This window comes from Ascidia mentula, chromosome 1 (genome assembly GCF_947561715.1).
Source record: "Ascidia mentula chromosome 1, kaAscMent1.1, whole genome shotgun sequence".
Taxonomy (NCBI): Eukaryota; Metazoa; Chordata; class Ascidiacea; order Phlebobranchia; family Ascidiidae; genus Ascidia; species Ascidia mentula.
The window spans coordinates 19,990,279-20,012,524 of NC_138566.1; the positions used below are offsets into that span (position 1 = coordinate 19,990,279).

Here is a 22,246-nt window from a genome sequence, read left to right on the forward strand (position 1 = left end):
GATATTGGTCAATATTGGCACCTATTGCAAGAACGCCGAGCAGAATTGTTTTAATAGGGAAGTTTTTCGCATGCCGCCATTGTGCTGAATCGCAAAACCAGGCGAATTTTTTTAATTCGTGATTTTTTGACTGATACAGCTGCGAAATAATTTGTTTAAATGTTTTTTGAGGTTTGAACTGCTTGCTCATCTCTGTAATTTGATTCTAATCCAAAAGAAACCAATTTTTGAGTAAATGCCTGTTGTACCTTGCAAAATGTGGCAAATTTGCAAAATTATTCTGCCAGAATTCTGCCAGAATGAGGGTGGTGAAATGACAGCAGTGTAATTTAGTTTGACCAGCTACTAAATCAGCTGATTTGCTTATAAACGAAGTTCCGCTTCTTGGTGCAACAGGTCTCTTTTGGTTATAGGACAAATCTCAAGATCTTATATTTCGTCTTCCCTCAATTTATCTTTTTTACTGACGGAAAACAAAAACAGATTTTAAGTTGCAAATTATTATCCCACAACATTGAGGAGGTAATGCTGCTAAACCTTTGGACGTAGAGTAAACAACCACAGGTGTGATGGGAGTTTTGTTTACGAAGTTGATGCAGCTTTTTAGCAATTCAGGTAGGATTAGTACAATGAGTAGAACTAAGAAAGAAAAATATTGATCTTTGGCCATAGTAAAATCCACTCTTGGTTATATCACAGGTTTTCTCAACTATTTTCTTGCATATTTGTTATATTATTACTAGTCTTAATATTGATGTATTATCAATAAATATAAATTTATAAAAAATTTGGCGCATGGTGTCGCCAATATGCGAACAACGTATGCAACAAAAAGAGGCACTTGTATGGTACACATAAACAACGAAAAAAATACATTCAAATCTCTTTTGATAATATTTTTCAGAACACAAAGTTATAGTTGTGGGGCTGGACAATGCTGGTAAAACGACAATTCTTTATCAATTGTAAGTAAACTTAAGTGACTAATTAACTAAATGTAACAATTAGAAGTTCCATTAACCCTGTTTTATTCATAAATCTTTTTATTCTTTTAACATTGTTCTTATTGTTGCTTAGTTTAATGAATGAAGTGGTTCATACGTCTCCAACTATTGGAAGCAATGTAGAAGAGATTGTTTGCAAGAAAACTCGCTTTGTTATGTGGGACATTGGTGGACAGGAGTCACTACGTTCGTCATGGTCAACATACTATGCCAATTCAGATGTAATTCATTTAACATTTTTGTTTCTTTTATAAGTGCTAGATAGGAGGTTGTTGTATTTGGATTCTCACACAAAAAAATAGCATTCTACAATAATATTATGTACCAAACTGCTTTTCGTAAATAAACAAGCAACTATTTATATTAGCTATTTTTGTGTTGTAGTTCATCATACTGGTGATTGATAGCACAGACCGAGAGCGTCTTCATATATCAAAAGAGGAACTCTATTCCATGTTGCATCATGAAGTAAGTTGTTGTAGTTTTGACATAACTTATAACTTTCCAAAAGATTTGTTTTTTTATCACAACAAATTCCATGACAGTTAAGTTTAATTTTGTCCTATTTATAGTTCCTGTTATTTCAGGATTTAAAAAAGTCAAGGTTACTTGTGTTTGCGAACAAGCAAGACATCAAAGGTCGCATGACAGCTGCTGAAATTTCTCATGAACTTAAACTTACATCTGTTAAAGACCACACTTGGCAGATTCAAGCATGCTGTGCCCTCACAGGCGAAGGGTAAGCAAGTTGATTTCTAAAATCTTTTCTCAATTAGTAGGTTTATCTTTTATCTCTGTTTTGTAGGTTATCACAAGGACTAGAATGGATGTTGTCACAGGCAACTAGATAGCAATAATTTAACATTGACGAACATTCCATTGTTTAAAATGGTTCAATTCAAAAGTTGTTGGACATGAGATAAGTGCGAGTCAGCCATATTTTCTATCACACTCCTACAGTCAAGTGTCTGCCCTTACAGAGTGTCTGAAAGTTGTTTTGTGTGTGCAGGGCCAATGCACATTTTGTAAATCTTTGCATGGTCAGGATTAAAATTGTATGTGCTTAAACATTTAACATTTGGAGAAATGATAAAAAAGTGATAACCACTATTTGGCAAGTCATTGATAGGTTTCAGTGTATTTTAGCCAAAAGTTGGATTTAACAGATGATCTATGTTGCCAATGCTGTTTGCGTAATTGGTCTTGCGAAACAATTTTAAATTTGTATTTTTTGTGAGTTCAGTTTTAATGTTATTGTTGTTTATCTGGAAAAAAAACTCTGTTAAAGGATATTTGCACACAATTCATAAAAATATGTTTTGACACATAAAAATGTACTTTGTTTTTGATGGAGTTGAATCATGGTGAATTTTACCTCCATTCCAAGGGAAAGATATAAAACAAAACGCACCCCATTGAAGCATGTAGTTATTTGCCTACCACAAACACATACCAGCACACTTGGTGGAGTTTACGTGTGAAAACGTTCACAAGTTCACACAATTTCTACGCCTGCACATTCGCATTGTTTGGTGACTCCTCGCGCTGTGCTTATAAAGATGTGGTTTAACGCATGTTTTTCAAAAAATGCTTAGTGCAATTCGTTTATCACTTTCAGCCGAACACGAGGTTCCGCTTTGCCTAACAGCCGCCCAGTGTCCCACCTTTGTCCTGTGCCGTTGTCGTGCGCGATGTTCTATTGTATTGACCTTTATTTGAGGATTGCGTCATATTTGGTTGTAAGGTGACGCTGTTTCGCTGTAGTTCCTGGACCTTGCTCTTTTGTACACAATTTCAGGGCACCTGGAAATGTGTAAGTTTTGGCTGTTGGATTTGTACAAGTAAATAGTCACTAGTTTACTATCAGTGGGAGTGAAGTGTTTAGGTGCTAGCATCCCAATTTTGAGGAAATTTTTATGTGTTAAGTTTTTACAAGCTGTCGTTTTATTGCGTGGTATCCGTGCTTCGTAAAAATAAAACAAACTAATTTGTTCGCATCACCTTGTACATGCCAATTTTACTCGCCATAATAGCTGTTAAATTGTTTTTGAACATATTTGTAATCCTTCGACACTCTAGTCTACTCTCTTAGTCGCTCGTACTCTCTCGGCCCTGTCGCTATTATCGCCATCGCGCTGTAACGTTCACACGTTCTTTTGTTGGTTAATTCGCTGCAGCAGTTCAGTCACGTGTTAAACTCTTGTTAAACGCGCTTGAAACAAATTAAACTTAAGCAATGCATTAGGGCGAATTTGAGCCAGTTTAGTGGGGTTTGGGGCGTTTTAGACCAGGGTATCTATGCATGGTTCTGGGTGCTGTAGGCCGTATCTCACAATTAAATCTTGAAACTTGAGCTTTAGAGGTCATTCGCCTTCATGTATCTGGTGAAGGTTTCTATTGTTGCCAAAAACAATTTCCAGGTCTGATGACTCACTACGGGGACTACTATTCCTTAACAGAAAAAAAATGATTGCAGCTGGATTAAGACAGCACATGGGGGGTTCAAATCCTTACCGCCAAACTGCCAGTCCTAGGGGGGTACAAACAGCCCTGGAGGGAGCCCATAAACAGTTATGAGACATCTAATTCTGAATGCATTGTGTAGAGAAGGGTTAGTGACTTTACTTTGTTGCAAATGGGGGGTACTTTCTGTGATTCATTTTGTTACAAGTCAAACCTACACTTGTTTTTGCTTTTTTAGTCAAAATAATGTCCAGCAGGGAGGCAAAATACCCCTGGGGGAGCGGTTAAAGTAGTTATCTCGAATATAACTTTGACCAGAATTCCTAGACAAGGGTCGGGACTAACAGAAAATCACAAATTGACCATACTTTCTGTGATTCATTTTTCCACAAAATCCACCCCAGCTACATATTCAACAGCACCCTCTGCCAATTCACTGCCTGACTAATGACCCTGAAATCCATAGTAAAACTGCCCCAAACTCGCTAAAAATCGCCCTGGCTACAGCCTGTTCATCTGCGCTCATTCAACCAAAACTCTGGCGCCAATGCATGACCCATTGCATGGTTATACACAGTTTTACTCTGTTACGCAGGAGTTCGAGAAGTCCATTTCCCAACCAAGAAACTCTTTTCCATAGAAATACAGAGACGAGGCCAACAGAAAATTGAACTAAAAAGGCAGCTAAAACAGGTTATATTTACAAAAAATGAATCATTTGAAGGCCCAATCATTTGTGGTTTTATTAAATATCCATCTTCATCTACTCATTCTGGTAAAAATTAGTTGGCGGACGGCCGTATTTTTTTCCCCTAGTGAGCATTTGATCCCCCCCGGTTGGATCAACTGCTCACTAGGGGGCTTTATTTGGGATAAAAGAGCATCAAAAAATTAAGTTGTTTAGAAAAATGAATTGTTGCAGTGTCCTGTCTGTTGTGGTTTTGTGCAAGGCTCATCTCTCCTCTAACCTACACAGTAGCACCAAAGCTATGTTGTTAGATAATTGCCTAAGCAACCCCCCAGGGCTGTGTCACTAGATCTTACAGGAAGCTCTACAAATCCTTAAAAAAAATTTACTTTGAAAAACATTAGGTCCCAACATAAGTCACAAGGCGCAGCAATGGTTACTGGAAAACAAGCGGAACCAGGTGCATTATTGCAGAGGACCTTGAAAACAGGATTTTTTTATTTAATTGCCATATGCGTCCTAAAGGCATGAAATGACAAAAGTTATGTCCATGGCAGTGATAGTTTATCCTTTTTAGGGTAAAGGCTGTATATTTTAAGTTAAGGTAATCGTAATTTGACTAACAGCGTAATTAAACCTTAATAGGAAAGATTAACACCAGTATTTTCCGAATATTGTTTGGATATGGAAACATGTTTATCTTTGGACTTTGGTTTATCCGCAAATTGAGTTCATAAAAAGGATTTAGTTAAAGGTTATAGGAATTAGTGACACTTCTATCTGCTTGCTGTCTTTGATAATACCGTTGAAAGTTGAAAGACCATAAATCTTTAGGTTGCAGTAATAGGAAATATCAGTTGCCTGGATCTAATTGTGCGCAAAACCATGAGCAAGTATCTGATCAGTGCGAGGACAAAGCGACAAAACTAAGCTATATGTTGGTTAACACTTAATATCCCGCACATAATATGTTTTAACTTTGTCAGGCGACTTGTCGAAAATGATTGGCAATGCCCTGACTGCCCCGTTGTGTAATCAAATGTGAGCCATAATGCTGTCGAGTTTGTTTGCCAACCGCGCGACGTGACTTACTCCGCCGATACACAGATGACATAATCGATAGTGGGCGCCGAGCATGTCAATAAGACCCACGCCAACAAACAATGTATTGCGCCAATGTCGTCGTTACAAAATGCCTTGTTGCACGAGACAACATGGCCGTTATGGTGTGTGCTTTTGCTGCGTGATTTAAAAATGACGATTTAGCCTTTGAACGACCAGGCTACTAGTCTAGACGTACACGTGTTTTTCTGGGGGTGTTTAACCAAAAACGAAACCTTTCATGATTACTGATTGTTCAATTCGTATTGCAAACAATGCCCTACTTTCGCATGTAACCAATATTTTTCAATTTATTGTTTCTTACGAAAGCGGTATTTCTCTAAAAATTCATTGCAAGAAACACGGGTATACAATTAAGGTTGTAATTAATCTCAAACTTGTAGTTATAAAATAATTTTAATTAGTTGTAAACATAACAACGGCAGCATACAGTACACAAGCTTTTGTAACAAAATTAAGCGATATTGCAAAAAAATGGCCAGGCTAAGCTTCACGATCAGTAGAGCTGTTAACAATCTTTGCCAATGGTTGGTTCATGCTCTTTCCAGCACACAAACAAAAAATTGCTCTCAAAGTCCAAAAAAGAATACAAATGATTAAGGCAGCCTATTTATTCCACGTCACTGGCATCCCTTGTGTTAGGAGGAGTGTCTGGCTCTCCTGATGGTTCCACTGTCACACAAATAACACGAACATTCAAATATTACATGCGTATAAGTAACCTTGGTCCTAGATTATGTTTACTTGTATATTTTCTTGTTGGCGGTTATAGGCTACACATTTTTAGGCCATTTATTTCAACATTAATGTACACATGAGGTATAAGAAGAAGTGCATCCTGCATAACATTTTATAAGGATTTTGGAATAAATAAGGCAGAATAAATCAGACAACATACCTTTCATTGTTGTCATCTCCTCCGGAGTTGCGTTGGTCTCTTTCGGCTTGTCTGAAATCGCAACAATGTTTAACTCCGACGCAAATTACTCATCGCAAATTGTTTTTGTATTCATTACCCGTTTTCGTGCCTCCTTTTCTGGAACGAAGATAGAAGGCAACACCGGCCCCAATTAAAAACAACCCTCCAAGAACCCCAAAAACAATCCCGACGATCATGCCTGTATCCGTGTATGTATCTTCAAAATAAAGGATAAATCTAAACCCCAACACATAGCGATTGTACAACAAGTAACAGATTGCACCTACCTGTCTTCTCGCATGTAACAGGGTTGCCTTTCAACTGTTTCACAACTTCAGCGTTATGTGATGGATCGGAGGGAATTAGACAGAGTTCTGTATCATTCGTGTACTTCAATAAGCTGTAGCTCCCCGGGCCAGACCATATATAATTGCACAAATACTCGGGCGATCCGTAAACCTTGAAAGTTCAACACCGATTTTGTATAGGAAGAGAATATTTTAATTTAATTATCCAAGCCTTGGTGTATATTACCGGTATCCAAATATGGTAAATATTACCATTGGCACAAATTAAAGTAATACCTCCTTATATGTTTGGCATTTAGTTCCCGGTTTGCATGGATCAACGGGGTTTCCATTACTATCAAATCCTTTATTAAGTCCAGTTATCCAACTTCTCCCATCAACACACGTGTAATCGTTCTGAATATATGCAACGTTACAAATACTATTATGTCTAATTTTAATCAAACGGATATATTTTTGCGGATTTTGCTCTTAACTAAATGTTTTGAATGTTAAATGCTTACCTTACACGTTTGGAACCACTGTTCACAAAATTGTGCACATATCGGCAGATTCGACAATTTAGAGTTGTTGTTGTCAAACCACGGGAAGAGATTGGGAGAGCATTGATAAAAACATTCCATATAGCTGGTTTCTTTTGAACAACTGTAAATTGTGCATAAATGCGCAAAAGTCAATAAAATGCCTTCAGATTTTTTTTCTTTGTAAATTTGACAAGATTTTTGTTAAACGCCTTTTCAAGATTTTAAAATATCGTTATTTTAACGTTTGAAATGCCTCAACCAAAACCGGCTTTATACAGCACCGTTTAGACATTATTTGATCATCAAATGTAATAGGAAAAAACTACTCACGCTGATGAGAAAGTCCTGTTGCATTGGTGATAGTTTAACCTCCCGACCTGCTGCAGAGGCGTGATAGAAATCTGTTTGGTGATGTTAGAGGAACAGCAACTGTTACATTTGTATGCGTTGCAAGATTGGAGATCTGTTTCAGGAGATGGTTGAGCCTGAAATAAGGGATAGTTCCATTGTATTCTGAAAGCGTTTATATAAAGCAGTTTTCATAAACAAATTTAAAACCTTTTGGTAGTTTCCATTTGGACAGGCTGGCTCGGTTCCTGCAATGCTCGTTCTTGCCAGGAATAAAACCATGAGTACAGTCAGTGGTTGTTTCATTTTGTTGGTAAGAAGTTTTTCACAGTATCTGGGCTAATTCACTCGCTGAAAATATAAATAGCTGTGTAAATACGCTTAATTGTATAAGTTTGTCGGCGCTTCTGCAAACGTCATGCTGAAGCTTCTTTTATATAGTTACACCATGCTACCTGCAGGACACAGAGAAACATGTAAATGACAATTTCTCTTTTCAACGCAAGACTATTCCCATTTCCCGCTAACTTTTAAATAAAACACTTAACGCACGCTCATTGGTATCTTACGCTCAACAAAAGTCGCGCCCAACTCATCATGGTAAAACATTAACCAAACTTAATCATACACTTTAATCAAACACGATTTCGTATCTAGCCTTGTGTTAAAGCCTGAGTTCAAGTAGATGAACAAAATTGTCAACTTCCTTTTCAACAGTAGTTGTACTCAAGTGTTTCGCCGGTTACGTTAAGCAATAAATCACATAAACAATATTAATTTGTTAAATCTTATTTCTACGATCTTCGTCCGTAATTTATCGATATTGTGAACTCTTTAACGAGAACATTTGCTCTATGGCGACAGTAATTTAAACAGGTTATCTAATAACCGAATACTGTATTACCCACTATAAGATTTTCTCAAAAAAACAACACTTGATTTGACGTGAGTGCAACAAAATATCTAAATATTATCTATAATGCAGCGTTACCACCATATATATTAAAAAACAGCATGATATCGTCTATAAAAATATAAGCCATTTCAGTAATACATCCGACAACTGCGTAAACCAATTTCGTATCCACACTGCCGAGCGTTTATAACTGCCCGTTCTCCTCCCACGCAACGCGGATCCTAAAAGGCAGCACCCAAGAAAAACGAGGTTAAAACAGGCGGTAAACCTTTCGCCCCGTTTAATGATTAACCTGAAAGTGTTGGTGCGCATTTAGTCTATCCTTCCCTCCAGTGTACGACGCTCGTACACTGATGACATAAGGCTTTGTATCAATGCGAGGTAAACACGGGCCGTTCACGATCTATTTTCCATCAGTGAATATCGGAAAGCTTGCACATCAGTAACCGGTGTTTAGAACCCATAACATCACCATCCTATTTAGGTCCCTAGATGTTCGAAGCATTTTAATAAGTCGCCTGTTTGCCGCGCGTTTGAATACTGTTTCCGCGTTTAAAACTAACTTGTAAGGATTGTTACTTTTTGTTTGATGACGATGCGTCATTGACGAGGCTACCAATGTTTATTAATAAAAGTACACAGTTGCGAAACATGTACGTATAAGTATATGAACATATGTGAATAGGTGTTATAAACAAAAACTCACACTTCTTCTCACCACACGATAATATATGGGTTAAGATAAAAATATTCATTTTATTTATAGTACTGTATATAAACGGTATTTCATAACGTTCAATAACAAAAATTCATTAAATTAACAACACTTACACGAGAAAAATGGAGGATCTCAAACTTTAAATAACATTTTGACTACAAATTTCACACCATAATTGAGGTTATGAAATTGAATGCGTTTGTTATACTCTTGGATTAATTACTTACATAGTGCATAAATAATGACAACAGGTCAGCAATAATTCACGCATGTAAGTTCACAGTGATTCTTAATACACTGGTCCGGAACATCACAATACAGTTTTAGGTTCACCTTTAGATGCCGCTATATTCACCCACACGGTTCTTCCTGTACACAACAACAGTTACAGCCACAATGATGACGAGAAGCACGAGACCTCCAATTACGCCCAACGCTATTTTCCACGCCTCTACTGGAACTGCAAGTATGGATTTATTACTTCTTTGCTAAATTTTTATTGGATCTGTAAACCAAGTTTGGGTATCAATGTTACCTGGTTGTTCGCATCGCTCTCCCTCGAATCCGGTGGCGCATCTAAAGACAACGTAAAGTAAAGAGTTTAAAATAGCACTTTTAATTTATATAATGGTTTGAAAAAAGAAAGTAATTGTCATATCAATATCTGTTGACTAAAGTTCTTGTAACAAACAAAATACAAACTTACAAACACTCAGGTCTTTCCGCATTTGAATTGGTACAGGTTGCTCCGTTCTGACAATAACTTGAGTTCGTGATGCAGTTCCCTGAATCAATAAGTAAACGTGATTTGAGATGAGGTAGTGCGTATTCGCAACTACCAAAACAAAGCAGGCTTTACCAAGGCACTTGTTAGAGGATCCATCGAAGAAGTATCCAGTACTACAAACGCAAGAGAAGCTTCCTACAGTGTTGTTGCAAGTTGCATTGACCGGGCAGGGACTCGGCGTCTCCATACATTCGTTTAAGTCTGTGGAAAGCAACGAGCAACATCTACCAAAGCTAACACTTTTATAACGCATTATAACGCATGTTGGACATAAACTTACCGACACAATTCCCATCACTGTTATCCAATACGTAACCAACATTGCAATCACAACGATAGCTGCCATCAGTATTCAAACATGTGGAAAATGCTGAGCAAACCCCGTTCGCCGAACATTCGTTGATATCTGAAACCAAAAACATACAAATGTCATCTTGGTTCTGAAATGTTTTATCCTGAACGAAAGGATATATGACAGTAAAAGAGAGCGTACCAAAACAAAGTGTCCCAGCGGTGTTGCTCTCGTATCCGACCCCGCACACGCATTCGTAACTTCCAAGTGTGTTGCTACAAGTTGCATGCTCTTGGCACGTGGTCGTCCGGCACTCGTTTACATCTGAAACACAAACGTAAACAATATGACATTCTCTACCAAGCTTCGAGACAACAAATTTGTTACCTGACGTGGTAGCCATAATTTGGTCTGTGCCATTTCGTTCCGACCCCTTAATATCGATGCTGATAACGGTTATAATAAACAGGTAGGTGGTGCCTTGTGTGAGTCCAGGTATCTGGACGTTGATGAGGTTGTTTGCTGCAACTGTGGGCGGCAAATGAACTGGAGTAACCCCGGATGCAATCACGTGATAGCTGGTTGCGCGTGCCACAGACGAGAATGAGACGATGAGTGAAGTCTCGGTGATGGATGACACGGTGAGTTTCATAATAGCTGGGGCTAAAACAGTTTGGGAATTGTTTGAACAAGTGTAAATACGAATTTTAAATTATATTTGTATGCCCACTGGTAGATTCTATGAGAGCACTGCTGTAAGGAGAGTAAGCCACTGCGTTGGATCCAACAGACGCGAGAACTCTCACTTGACAGGAACATACTTCATTTGGGGCAATGTCGTTGACAGTTGCAACAAGGGTGGTGACGACAACATTCTGGGTTTGCTCAGAACAAGTCACTGTATCATATGTAAATTTGGTTAGATATTGAAACAGGGTATATTTGTATTCTCACCTTTCACTTCATAGTTCACAGCATCAACAACACTTTCGAAACCAAATGTAAGAGAGGAGGTTGTGACGTTAGTTATTTGGAAGTTGGTTGGAGTAGAAGGAGTCGGCACTACCGTCAAGAGATTAGGGTTTATGATATGTAGATTTTTTTACAAAAAGCCTGTACACACCAGTCATGAGATCGCTGAATTTTGTTGCATCAAGGTTTGATCCGTCGGCAGTAACCGATGCATGGCTTGCTTCGTTGGTTATTAACGATCCAACGGATGATGCTACCACACTTCCTTGCCTTTGTGACAAAAAAAGGGAGAGAAAAGTTCATGCATTTACTATTCAGGTTTTTATCCGAAAAAGTCTAATTAGTTAGTACAATGGTCGATAGCCCACCTGAAAGCAATAATTTCAACTTTCGAAAACTGCAGTGTGAGTCCTCCCACCACTGACTGCAGTCCAGCTGTTAAGTCGCTTTCAAAACGGTTTCGCAATGTCACAGATTGTTCCGATGTGATGTTTGTAAGTTCCTCGACGTATGTTTGGCCGACCAAGGTGACCACCAAAGAAAGCTTGACTGGATCTGAACATAAATGTTTGTTTTTTAAAACCACGTTTCTGTTACAGTTATGTTGAAACAAATATATTTATTAATATACCTGTAAACGCACTGACCGGGTCGCTAAATTTCGAGTTGCTAAAATCCAAATTGGAATTTTTTAGTTTGCGAACTCGAGCGCTCAGTGAGTAATTCGAATTTGGTTTCAATCCGGTAATCACAACAAAAGTTTCAGTAGTTGTTGTTGTTTGTGTTCCTTCCAGTCCAATAACTTTTATCTGCTCATTAATTTATTGCATTACGGTTTTAGATTTCGGACTTGGTATTAGAATATTTACCTCGTATTCTCCGTATAGACCAAAGCTGTCTACAAGAACTGTGATGGTCTCACTTGATTGTTGCAAAGCTCTTACCGGCTCCAGGCGTGGATTGACTGCAAATAAAATTTCGTATGATTACACGATTGAAAATAAAAATATCCGAGATTCCTAGGCAAAAATTGCTGGCATTCAAATATCTTTTCGCAACTTACAAGAACATTCGACACCAACGGCACACAAACATTCGTATCCTCCAATCAAATTATTACAGCTTGATCCCGTTGGACAGATGGCAGGATCCAAGCATTCGTTTGTATCCATGCATATCTTGGTGAAACAAAAAGTATTTCTCAATAAGTATATGCGAACTTCACTTGCACACTAACGCAGTTTGGCACAGTTTTACATTAAAAATTAAATTGTCAAAACCAAACAAGTTAGGAAGTTAGGATTAAACACATACGCTTTCATCGGTCATGTGATATCCAGCAATGCAAGAGCAGCTGTAGCTTCCTTCTTCCTCTACGCAAAGTGAGGTGTTGTTATCGCACGCTTCGGGATTGGAACACTCTTTAATATCCACGCAGGTTCCATTCATGGACTTGAAACCAGTTCTAGATCAGATAATAACATGATTTTAAAATAGTTATATTTACTGTTTTAATTTAAAATAATAGCCTGTTTGCGAAAGTGGCTATTTAGACGTACTTGCAAATGCAACTGAATAAAGGAGCTTCATTGACGCATATTTCTGTCTGATTATCGCAAGTGTGCAATCCTTGCTCGCACTCGTCCAAATCCACACAAGAAGTCTCATTACCAACAGTGGCAGATCTGGAAGCGCATCCACAAACGTAACAAAAACTATCAGAAAACAAATCCTGATCAAACCTGAAGTAGTTTTGCAGGCATGAACAGACAAACGACCCAGGAATGTTTAGACAAGATGTTGTATCCAGTGAACAGTTGTGGGCCCCCGTTGTGCATTCATTGACGTCTTCACAATTTCCGGAGTTGTTGTTGAAGCCAGATGCACAAACGCAACTTTACACATAGGCAAAATATGAGATTTCAGCGCTCAGACAGTATAAATATGGTGACATAAAAACTACTCTATACGCATTAGACACGTTGAATCCAGAAGCGACAACAAATACTGAAAGTCAATAGATTTCGTTCGGTCAACATGTTTTTTAGTGTGATTTGCTCTGCATGAAAATTCTAAACCAAAACCTTCTAGGTATTACCTGTAACTTCCGATTGTGTTAGCGCACACTGTGTAAGGTGTGGTTGCGCATGGATGACCCAAACCACATTCATCAACATCCCTGCACTGGGTTAATCCTTCCAATTCATATCCATCTTCACAGGAACAAATAAAGCCTTGATATACAGACTCACACATATGCTGACACGGATTCGAGTCACACATGTTTATATTCGTGCAGTTTCGACCATCACCTAAAACAAACCAAAAGCAAACGTTTTGGAATTCTGTAAGCTCACGACCAACAGGTAAACACCGCTGAATCAAACCAAACATTCACAACAGAGCGGAAAACGTTTGTGGGATCAATATTTGATCAATTAAAAAGAAACAACAAACCTAAGTTCGAGGTTTAACAACAGTTTACGTATTAATCCTCTACGGCAGGGGTTCTTAACCTGGGGTCCATGAACCCCCAAGGGGTCCGAGAAGATACATTAAGGGGTCCATGAAACGAAATAAAATTATTCCGAAAATCCACGTATTTTCCTTTGTCCATAAGGTTTCGCTGTCCACGAGTTTTAATTTTTCGACATTTGCAATGTGTTTCTTGCAAAGGGGTCCATAGCTTTTCAAAGAATGTTTTAGGGGTTCGCGATCCAAAAAAGGTTAAGAAACACTGCTCTACGGTCTGATATACATATAACCTTAAAAGAGAACACAATTAGTTGTGTCTCGAACATTAACAATCGAAAGTTTGGCTTTCAGAATTATACACAAATTCAAAATAGTTTCGACATGTGATATTGGCAACAATTTGTTTCATCCAACCTGTTGTTCCTTCTGGACAATCCCCACAAGTTTCGCCTACTCCTGGAGCTAGAACATCTGTACATGTTACGTTGTTGAAACAGGCTGATAAAAGGCAACCGTTTCTGTCCTCAGAACAATCAGAACCGGTGTAAGCCTCGGTGCAGTTACAGTCAACAATCTGGATAAAAGCATAGTTGATTAGTACAAATTACCACAAACGGTAACCAATAATGACAATAACCTGGTAGTTTTCGCTTCCCAAGACAGGGACGTCGTAAAGACAAACTGCATCGTTAATGCAGAAGCAAAGTTTTACGTTAATCTTTAGAATGGTTTGACCTCCCAACTCATCGACGGCGATCACAGTCAGGGTCTTGTTTGACGAGCCTGATATTTGATGAGCAGACGTGGGTGTCCACGTCACTAATCCACTGACTACATATAAAATGTTACGAGGAAATATTAGTGACAAGCTTCGTACGGATCGGCGTACTTACCATTGTTAATCACAACTCCTTCAACAGCATTTTCGATCTCGAGACTGTATGTCACTTCATGTCCGTCGGCGTCCACCGCATCAACAGTAAAAGTGGCCATTTCGTTAATTCTTGCCAACAGAGTAGTTTTGCCATTTGTTACCACAATGTGAGAGGAAGAATTTATGGATACGTCGGGCAGGGCGTTGGCTGCGTGTAAGGAATAACTTTAAAACATTACCAACCGAATTCCGGGTAAAGCTTATAAATCTTACCGTTAGTTTCCGAAATTCGTGCAGTGCTTTGAGAATCTGCCAGCGTATTTTGTCCGATTTCACTTCGGTTTGTCGTCAACACGTCGTAGAGACAAGTAGTAGAAAGTACATTGTTGGTCGTACAGTTCGCCCGAATCCCCTCAAAGTGAAATGATCCCTGTTGTTCGGCCACGAGATCTTCGAGGAACGGAGGTTCGGATGCTGATGTGGGATTGTGATCTTGGAATGTGTCGCCAGTTTCACCGGTGTAGGTAAAATAACTTTCACTTTCGTTAAACAACTTCCCTGTAATAAGAAACGACAAAGTATAGGTTTTGGAAAGATAGTATAATCTCAATTGTGTTGATTTTTGAGTTATATGGAAGTATGAAATTTACATGATAGCCCAAATGGGTAGATGGGCTTCTCCAATAATGTGCCGTTCAATATATCCATGTTTTCTGTTGGTTGAAGAGTCGTCCAATTGAGAGTTTCTCCATTCCGAAACTGAAAGTCGTTTTCTTTCGACCCGTCCCAATAGCCTAAAAATATCAATAACCGGTCAGTGAGTTTATTTCCATCTATTATTTTTCATTGCATTATTTTGGCGTCCAGTGAAGATGAAAGTTTCATAAATTACCCATTAAACCCTTCGAAAAGTTCTGCATTGTTGTCGCATCTCCGGTAAATTGCATGGTGAGAAGAAAGTTGTTGGCTGTTATCGAAAGGGAAGGTGAAGACGGAAAGGTCGCAGTGTACGTTCCGTTCACAAGGCTCAAACTTACTTCACTCACCGTCGTATCCACTGTGAATGCAGCGTAAATATAACCTTTTACACAACTGCATCAGTGAAAACGAAACTTGTTTGGATGTTAGACATCACAACACGGGCAGATGATTTATGTATACGTTGAAAATTAAGGGGTCACCCTTTGTTTGCGTGCTGGTAAGGTTTGATATCAAAACTAAATTCCTATGTTGGCTGATCGACACACTACACAAAGCCGCACTGGCAGTTAATTTTATGCCTGTCGAATCGTTTTTATCCAAGCTTCGTTGCTAATAGCAGGTTTAAAACGAACAATGGAGCATCCGTACAGGTATGGAAATTAAAAACAAAAGTAAGTTATGGCACTGCGTTTAATTAAAACATATACTTACTGTCAGAAATGTTGTGTACGGCAGCCCCGTCTACTTTTACTATCACCCCGTTTCCATCCGCATTGTTGAAATCCACTTCGAATTGGGCCTACCAGTAGCAGGTTGTATTGTTAATTTTGTAAAATAAACAAACGCAAAGTATTGTACAGTATTTTTTTCGCGTAACGTTACGAGTTTTGTGTTTAATCCAAAATAACAATTACCGTTCCCGAGGTATCCGATGTCAGATCCTTCGCTACGAAAGCGGTAAAAACAGTAGCGTCCGATTCGGTCATGTCTTCTTTCTTGGCCTTCTTGGTGCGAGCTTGCAGGGAGAATACACCGGGAGCGTACAACATATGATACTCTCCCAATCCGTTAAAACTGTACGTAACACCGTCGTTTGTTGTGATGTGAGGATCGCCCCAGAAGAAAGCTAAAGTAAAATATACAATGTTAATGGATCTCGAGCAACCGAATGCAAAAGTGTAAAACTTACAAATTCTCCTCGGTACGTAGCCTGTGCAACTGGCTGCCGGTCTGAAAATCTGATACAGCTCGCAAAGAAGATTATCTCCGCTCTCAACACAGCATTGTCTTCTCGGAACCAAATCGTTTTCTGTGAAGAACACGTTGTATGTGACCAATAGAATCTTGTGAGTTTACCGTAATGATATTAGTTGCCACCATTTGTTTCAAAGGATTTGCGCGTAAAACAAAACCTGCCTATGGAAAGATTGTACTGCTGATTAAACAAGGTTTCGTCTCTTCGAAACACCCAAGACCAGCCAGGGTTTCTCTCGATTATCGGAATTTGATAACGTTCATATCGGCTCGCCAGTGGACCAACAGTGATGGGGCTTTGACTCCACCAGCCCCAAAATGACGAAAATTGGTCTTCACGTAACGCGTAGCAACACCTGGGCCCAGTGTTAAGTCGAGGTTGGAAGCAATTGTACCTACGAGCTGAAAAAAAACATTTTGTTGGCTAATAGCAAATGAGCTGCTTTTATTTCTTGAGTTTCGATGTATTTAAATCGGAATGATCAGATAATGCAGACAGTAGTAAAAAAAACGCTTAACCTGTGTTTGGCATAGTGGTACAATAATGTTCACCTAATACAAAAGCAATAAACTCCACTCACCCTCCTCGTAATTCCATTCTTCGACATCGCCCGTGCGATAATAACCCCCATAACGTGAAGTCCAGTAAAGCCATACGTCAACCGATAACGTAAAACGGCGGTCTATAAGTGCCTGAAGTTTGTTGCAGGGACAAGGTTGGAGATCTGGAGTCCATGGATCATTTATCTCCCGTAGAACCCATTTTAGACAACCAGTTCTTGCTGCTGCTTCCCGCTCGTTTGATATTCCGCTGGCAACATGATAAAAGTACTGGCCGAGCGGCCCACCTGGAAACGCGAGGCAACGAATGTGGTCACATTTATATTTGTCATATAATTGTCATACACAAGGATTTGTATGTCGGCGAATGTTTACAGTTCTGCTAATCTACAGTCGACTGTCATGTTATCAAAGAAATCCAAATAACCTGAATTTTGACTGCGATTGTCAGGTCTATAATCTCCTTGTGTTTCAACGTAATCGTGGCCAAAAGCAAAGTTGTATCCAATCAACCCCTGGTTTCCCCAGCGATATCTCTTTCGTGTATCCCACAACATGGCGTCTTCTTTATAGTTGTAGATAAGGTAAGTGTCCGTCCCATCGCTCGCTATAATCGCTTGGAATGTGCTCGGCTAAAGTAAAATAAAAGCAAACTTGCATATCATTTCCACAACCGCTTGCATGAAAAGTATATTTTGCATTTACGTACGTAGCCACGGTTGTAGGCTTCGTAGTGCATGACCACCTCGTGCCACGTAGCTTTTAACACAAAAAGAGGATTGAAATCGTCGCGCTGGAAGTGATTGTTGATGCGACTAGCAACCTCCTGAACTAAAGCCTCGCTTCTTTCAGTCAGCGTTACCAAACTTCTGTCATAAACCTACAGCAAAAAGTTGGAAAAGCTATTGATCGCCATAATATATGTTGTATCACATGATTGTACCAATTTTTGGGACAATATATTTAACAATATTTGCAAGAAATAAAATTACTTCATTGTAAATTACCAGTGTCTACTGACGGCACATTAAGTTTAACGGACAGTTTGTTACATGCTAAGACATTGTTTTCCGCATAAATTAGAGGAATTAGTGTACTTCGGTACCTGATAGTACACCCTTCCGTTATTATTTTCACTCGGATGAAAGTCGTCCCAAAATGGCGCGATTACAGCAATGTCAAAGAAGTCAAATCCGTTGTTCCAAGGTCGGTAATAATAACGGACGAACCATGTGCCGATGCCGAGTGATATGAGGCCATTTGATATGACGTGGAAATTTTGAACCTTTTTAATTGCAAAGGGAATCGCAAACGAGGCCCTGTAATGTAAACCAAGCCGTGTGTAAAGTATAAACCGAGCCGTGGTCCCAAGCATATCAACAAACTAATGTGTGACACAATACACCTAGGGACCGCCAACCCTTGGCACGCGAGGTGAATATTCATGTCATGCCATGTGATTTACGAGATCATATTCCAATGCTGATGACAACTTCATGGCAAAGGCCGCATGAATAGAAAACAAAGTGCTTTTTTCTTAGAAAAGATATAACTGAGTGGCATATGAATTTATTTATCTGTGCCTATAATATATTTTGCATTGCAAAATGCAAAACTATCGTAAAATCATATTCGATATATGCTGGATCCGATGGTTTACTTAGTAGGTATGCACACCTGATAGTGGGCGAAGCAACATCGTCACCAATTTGAAGCACTTCATCTTGTTCGCTCTCCCCGTAAGGAAGCAATCTAATCAAATAACACTTTTCTCTTCCGTCACCCCTGCGAAAGAATGTCGGTTCAATTAAAACTCTGTATCGCGAAATGAATGTATTCATAACAAACCTCCTTTTTATATTGGTCCGAAAGAGCGTTGATTAAAGCTAAGGTTAATCAAGTTGCGGATGTCAATCAAGCAGAGCACTAGATTACGTAACATTGCGACCGAAAATCGTCTGTGCCATACTACAGGTAATTTGTGACATATAATTCAATTTACGCGCACAAATTAAGGACCGAGATCACTTGACCATTTACATTAGCTTTTAATACGTGAGAACGGATTGGTCCAACTCTATATAAATTGCAACATCAGCCGTTTAACTGTACATTGTGCGCCACATTTACGCTCCAATAGAAAATAAATATGATTTACTTGTGTTACTGTAACATTTTCCAATGCGATTTTTCGACATCGTGCCAAGTATAGAGCCACGAAATATCGTTGAATAGAACATTTTTGACCGACCTGTAATTGTCGTCACAGAGACAATTATAACTTCCAACTGTGTTGATGCATTGTGAATTGGGATCGCATTCGAATATTTGAAGTTGGCATTCATCTACATCTTCTTCACAATTTTTACCTGCTCATTGTATCAACGGTCAGCTGCTGCGAAAGCCTTGGCTCAACGTGCTGAACGTCATCACATTCTCACCTGAGTACGTAGTAGGACATTGACACTGATAATCTCCCGACAGATCGATGCACGATCCTCCGTTCTGACATGGAACATTCAGACACGGATTGTTGTAGATTTCACACCTGGGTCCAGTGTAGTATTCTTGGCACTGGCAGGAATAGGATCTTTCCTGCAATGTGCAACTGCCTTTGTTTAAACAGGGTTGTCGATCGCATACACTGACACCTGAAAAAACAACAAAGAACATTTTTTACAACAAGAAGGGAAACTGAGTAATATTTGAACGAACGTGCAGAGACATGCCATACATGAAAGACAAACGAGTCGGAATACAAATATTCTAAATTCTAATGCTTTTGGCAAATAACAGATAAACGTCGACTCAAACTGAGTGACAGGTCGACTGACCGACACATTGATCATCTTCAAGACGAAATCCACTTGGACACCGGCAGGTGTATGAACCGTCGCTGTTGGAACACGTCGTGTTTATAGGACAAACTGCAGGTATTTGTTGACATTCCTCAACGTCCACGCATATGTTTGACTCGTCAGGATGAACGACGTAACCCGTTGTGCATACGCACTCCGATCTTACGGGCGAATATACAACACAGTGGCCGTTTGTGCACGACAAAGTACAAGTTTTCGCTGCAAAATTAAAAGTAAGGCACTGTCAGGGTAATGTTGTTGAGCAAACAAATCAACACCGGGTTAAGTTACGCCCTCGAAACACTGGTTTTGTTGGGACAATCGTTTCACGCAAATTAAACGGCCGTGGTATCCAATTCCGGGATGTCCGAACTCGCGTCAACTACTTTCAATGGTTTATTTTCGTAAGTTTATCTGTGTTTTCCCGTCTCCAGTCTGTGCTTGTAAAACGGTCGCGACTGTTTGACGTAAGTAAAAAAGCCGTACTTGTTGCCAAGGTGATGTTTATTACTGGATCCTCTGCCACGCCGTCGTCAAGCACTGTTACGGATATGGTGTAAGTTGCTTCGGGGGTAAGGCCGGTAATAAACAACCTTTCGACGTCGCCGACAGGAATCATTGAAAACTCTCCGTCCCCAGTCACATGAACCAAATATGTACGAGTTGCCATGGAGAAACCACTCTTGCTAATGTTCAGTAAGATTACGTGCGTCCCTGGCACTCCCTCCACTACAATGCAAATTTCACTTTTGACACATACACACACACGTTCACAAAGAAACAAACACACACGCACACACACACATATATATATTTAAGACTTATGTAAAAATATTGAAAAAAATATACCTGTCGTTGTAACGGTGGATTCTGTTCCACTACCGCTAAAATCATCTACAATATTGCTTGAATTAGTTAAATGGTTATAGTTGTTTTACAAAAAACAACAGTTTTATTGCACAGTAGGGCTATAGTTGCCTTTATAGGCTAAAATGTTCTTATAAAATATTGTCTTGGCTGGCCTATGACTTTTACTCACCATCCTGGGCCGTTGCAATGCAGACGAACAAATGTAAAATAATGGTCAGAACTTCAGTTTGCAAGGCGCTTATTCGCATGCTTACAACAACACAATAAATAAGTTAAGAATATTTCCGGATGATACTGCAACAAAGCCAGCATTAGGAGGAATAAAACTCTTGTACAATAGAATGTTTCAGAAGTGTGTACACTTTTCGACTAGCAGCTGCTATCAAAATTTAGCAGCCAAATAATGCAATTAGAAAGTGGACAATGAGTAGTTAAACTTCACTGACAATAACTGGCCTATTTACAGTAATGAACGAAACCGAATTGCAAAAAAACATTTATAACTTACAGTCTGAACAGGTGTTCTAGATCAACACAAATTGATACCAACCTCTGGCGCGCCAGATTGCGAGACATAACGGGTCAAATTTGGGACGTAGGCATAGTTGTATTTAAAAAATTTATGGTATAAAAACTTTCTCAACAAAACTGATCACGAAACGCTGACAATAGTCTCTTTCACTCGTGATGATCACTTGGTTTGAAACCGACGAGTGCTCCATGCCACAAAATTCGTCTAAATAAACTTGCCGAACAAAAACACACAAGATTTTTGTGGGTAATCTTATCCCTGCGTACAACCTTATTCAATCAACTCACGTCCCACACGTCTGTCCTCGCTTTAAATACCCAGACATTATTCCCCTACGATGGAACTTTAAGAGATAGACTACAAAGGGGTATTTTGTTCGGAATGTTTTTACCGATGCCTCCACTCAAATGACCGCAAATCCATGTATTTCGCAACAAACGCGATACTTTTAGGCTATTCGACTAGTTAATTAGTTAATTAAAAGATATTGTCAAGTGAATATTGAAACGTCAGAATCTAGGCCTAATGATAATTTTAGGAACAGTGATAAAAAAATAAAATACGGTGAAGAGATAACCAGTCTCATTTCGACAGTGCTTCTTCACCTTTTTGGTTGCGTGGTTTGGGAAAATTTTATTCACCCAAATTGTAGGCTACATTGTACTTTATTTTGACAAACTGTGCGTCCTTTTTAGAGGCGGTGTCAAAAAATACAAAAAAAAACAATTGTCGCATGTCAAAAATAAGGATAATCTTTAGAAACACATACCGACTGTCATCCCGATAGATGTGCATTTTTTTCTTTCGCCCCTAATTCACCCTGCCTGTAAAAAATATCATTCACTTTACAATTACTCCAGCGACGCGTAATATTGAAATTTTAAAATGTATACACTTTACAGCGCAGGGCGTATAGGCCTACAGTGAATGGTACATGCTAAGCTAAAGAATTACCTCACAACCAGACCAGTCAGCAGTACAGCAGATGTGTAAACCTTCCCTCAAGAGTGTCCATAATTGCACTTTTGCTTTGCCATGTTGTTAACTAAAGGAGGGTGA

The 22,246-nt window shown here is 39.1% G+C and overlaps 3 protein-coding genes across 3 annotated transcripts; 1 reads left to right on the forward strand and 2 right to left on the reverse strand.

The window, feature by feature from the left end:
• The first annotated feature begins 346 nt into the window (after window positions 1–346).
• On the forward strand, window positions 347–2,995 carry LOC145895128 (ADP-ribosylation factor-like protein 5A). The gene is made up of 6 exons (XM_082983890.1): window positions 347–615; window positions 905–965; window positions 1,078–1,225; window positions 1,389–1,472; window positions 1,592–1,743; window positions 1,810–2,995. The coding sequence occupies exons 1-6, from the start codon at window positions 570–572 to the stop codon at window positions 1,853–1,855; spliced, it is 537 nt and encodes a 178-aa protein (XP_082840016.1). The 5' UTR covers window positions 347–569; the 3' UTR covers window positions 1,856–2,995.
• A 2,629-nt stretch (window positions 2,996–5,624) lies between these two features.
• On the reverse strand, window positions 5,625–7,723 carry LOC145910484 (riboflavin-binding protein-like). Its single transcript, XM_082997627.1, has 8 exons — window positions 7,587–7,723; window positions 7,359–7,513; window positions 7,008–7,149; window positions 6,781–6,900; window positions 6,484–6,655; window positions 6,294–6,413; window positions 6,176–6,226; window positions 5,625–5,949 (listed from the first exon to the last, which is right to left on the reverse strand). The coding sequence occupies exons 1-8, from the start codon at window positions 7,680–7,682 to the stop codon at window positions 5,888–5,890; spliced, it is 918 nt and encodes a 305-aa protein (XP_082853753.1). The 5' UTR covers window positions 7,683–7,723; the 3' UTR covers window positions 5,625–5,887.
• Window positions 7,724–8,895: 1,172 nt separating this feature from the next.
• On the reverse strand, window positions 8,896–20,978 carry LOC145902685 (uncharacterized). The gene is made up of 39 exons (XM_082990762.1): window positions 20,825–20,978; window positions 20,635–20,679; window positions 20,272–20,514; window positions 19,762–20,004; window positions 19,369–19,578; window positions 19,179–19,296; window positions 18,605–18,712; window positions 18,033–18,246; window positions 17,637–17,807; window positions 17,355–17,559; window positions 16,948–17,214; window positions 16,529–16,768; window positions 16,302–16,421; window positions 16,027–16,238; window positions 15,824–15,911; window positions 15,303–15,467; window positions 15,061–15,204; window positions 14,684–14,968; window positions 14,430–14,618; window positions 14,174–14,367; window positions 13,951–14,110; window positions 13,160–13,373; window positions 12,804–12,956; window positions 12,621–12,746; window positions 12,376–12,526; window positions 12,125–12,239; window positions 11,931–12,025; window positions 11,693–11,870; window positions 11,430–11,616; window positions 11,213–11,331; window positions 11,044–11,151; window positions 10,820–10,987; window positions 10,477–10,752; window positions 10,291–10,413; window positions 10,078–10,203; window positions 9,870–9,998; window positions 9,717–9,795; window positions 9,546–9,586; window positions 8,896–9,470 (listed from the first exon to the last, which is right to left on the reverse strand). The coding sequence occupies exons 1-39, from the start codon at window positions 20,901–20,903 to the stop codon at window positions 9,346–9,348; spliced, it is 6,213 nt and encodes a 2,070-aa protein (XP_082846888.1). The 5' UTR covers window positions 20,904–20,978; the 3' UTR covers window positions 8,896–9,345.
• Between the last annotated feature and the right edge of the window lie 1,268 nt (window positions 20,979–22,246).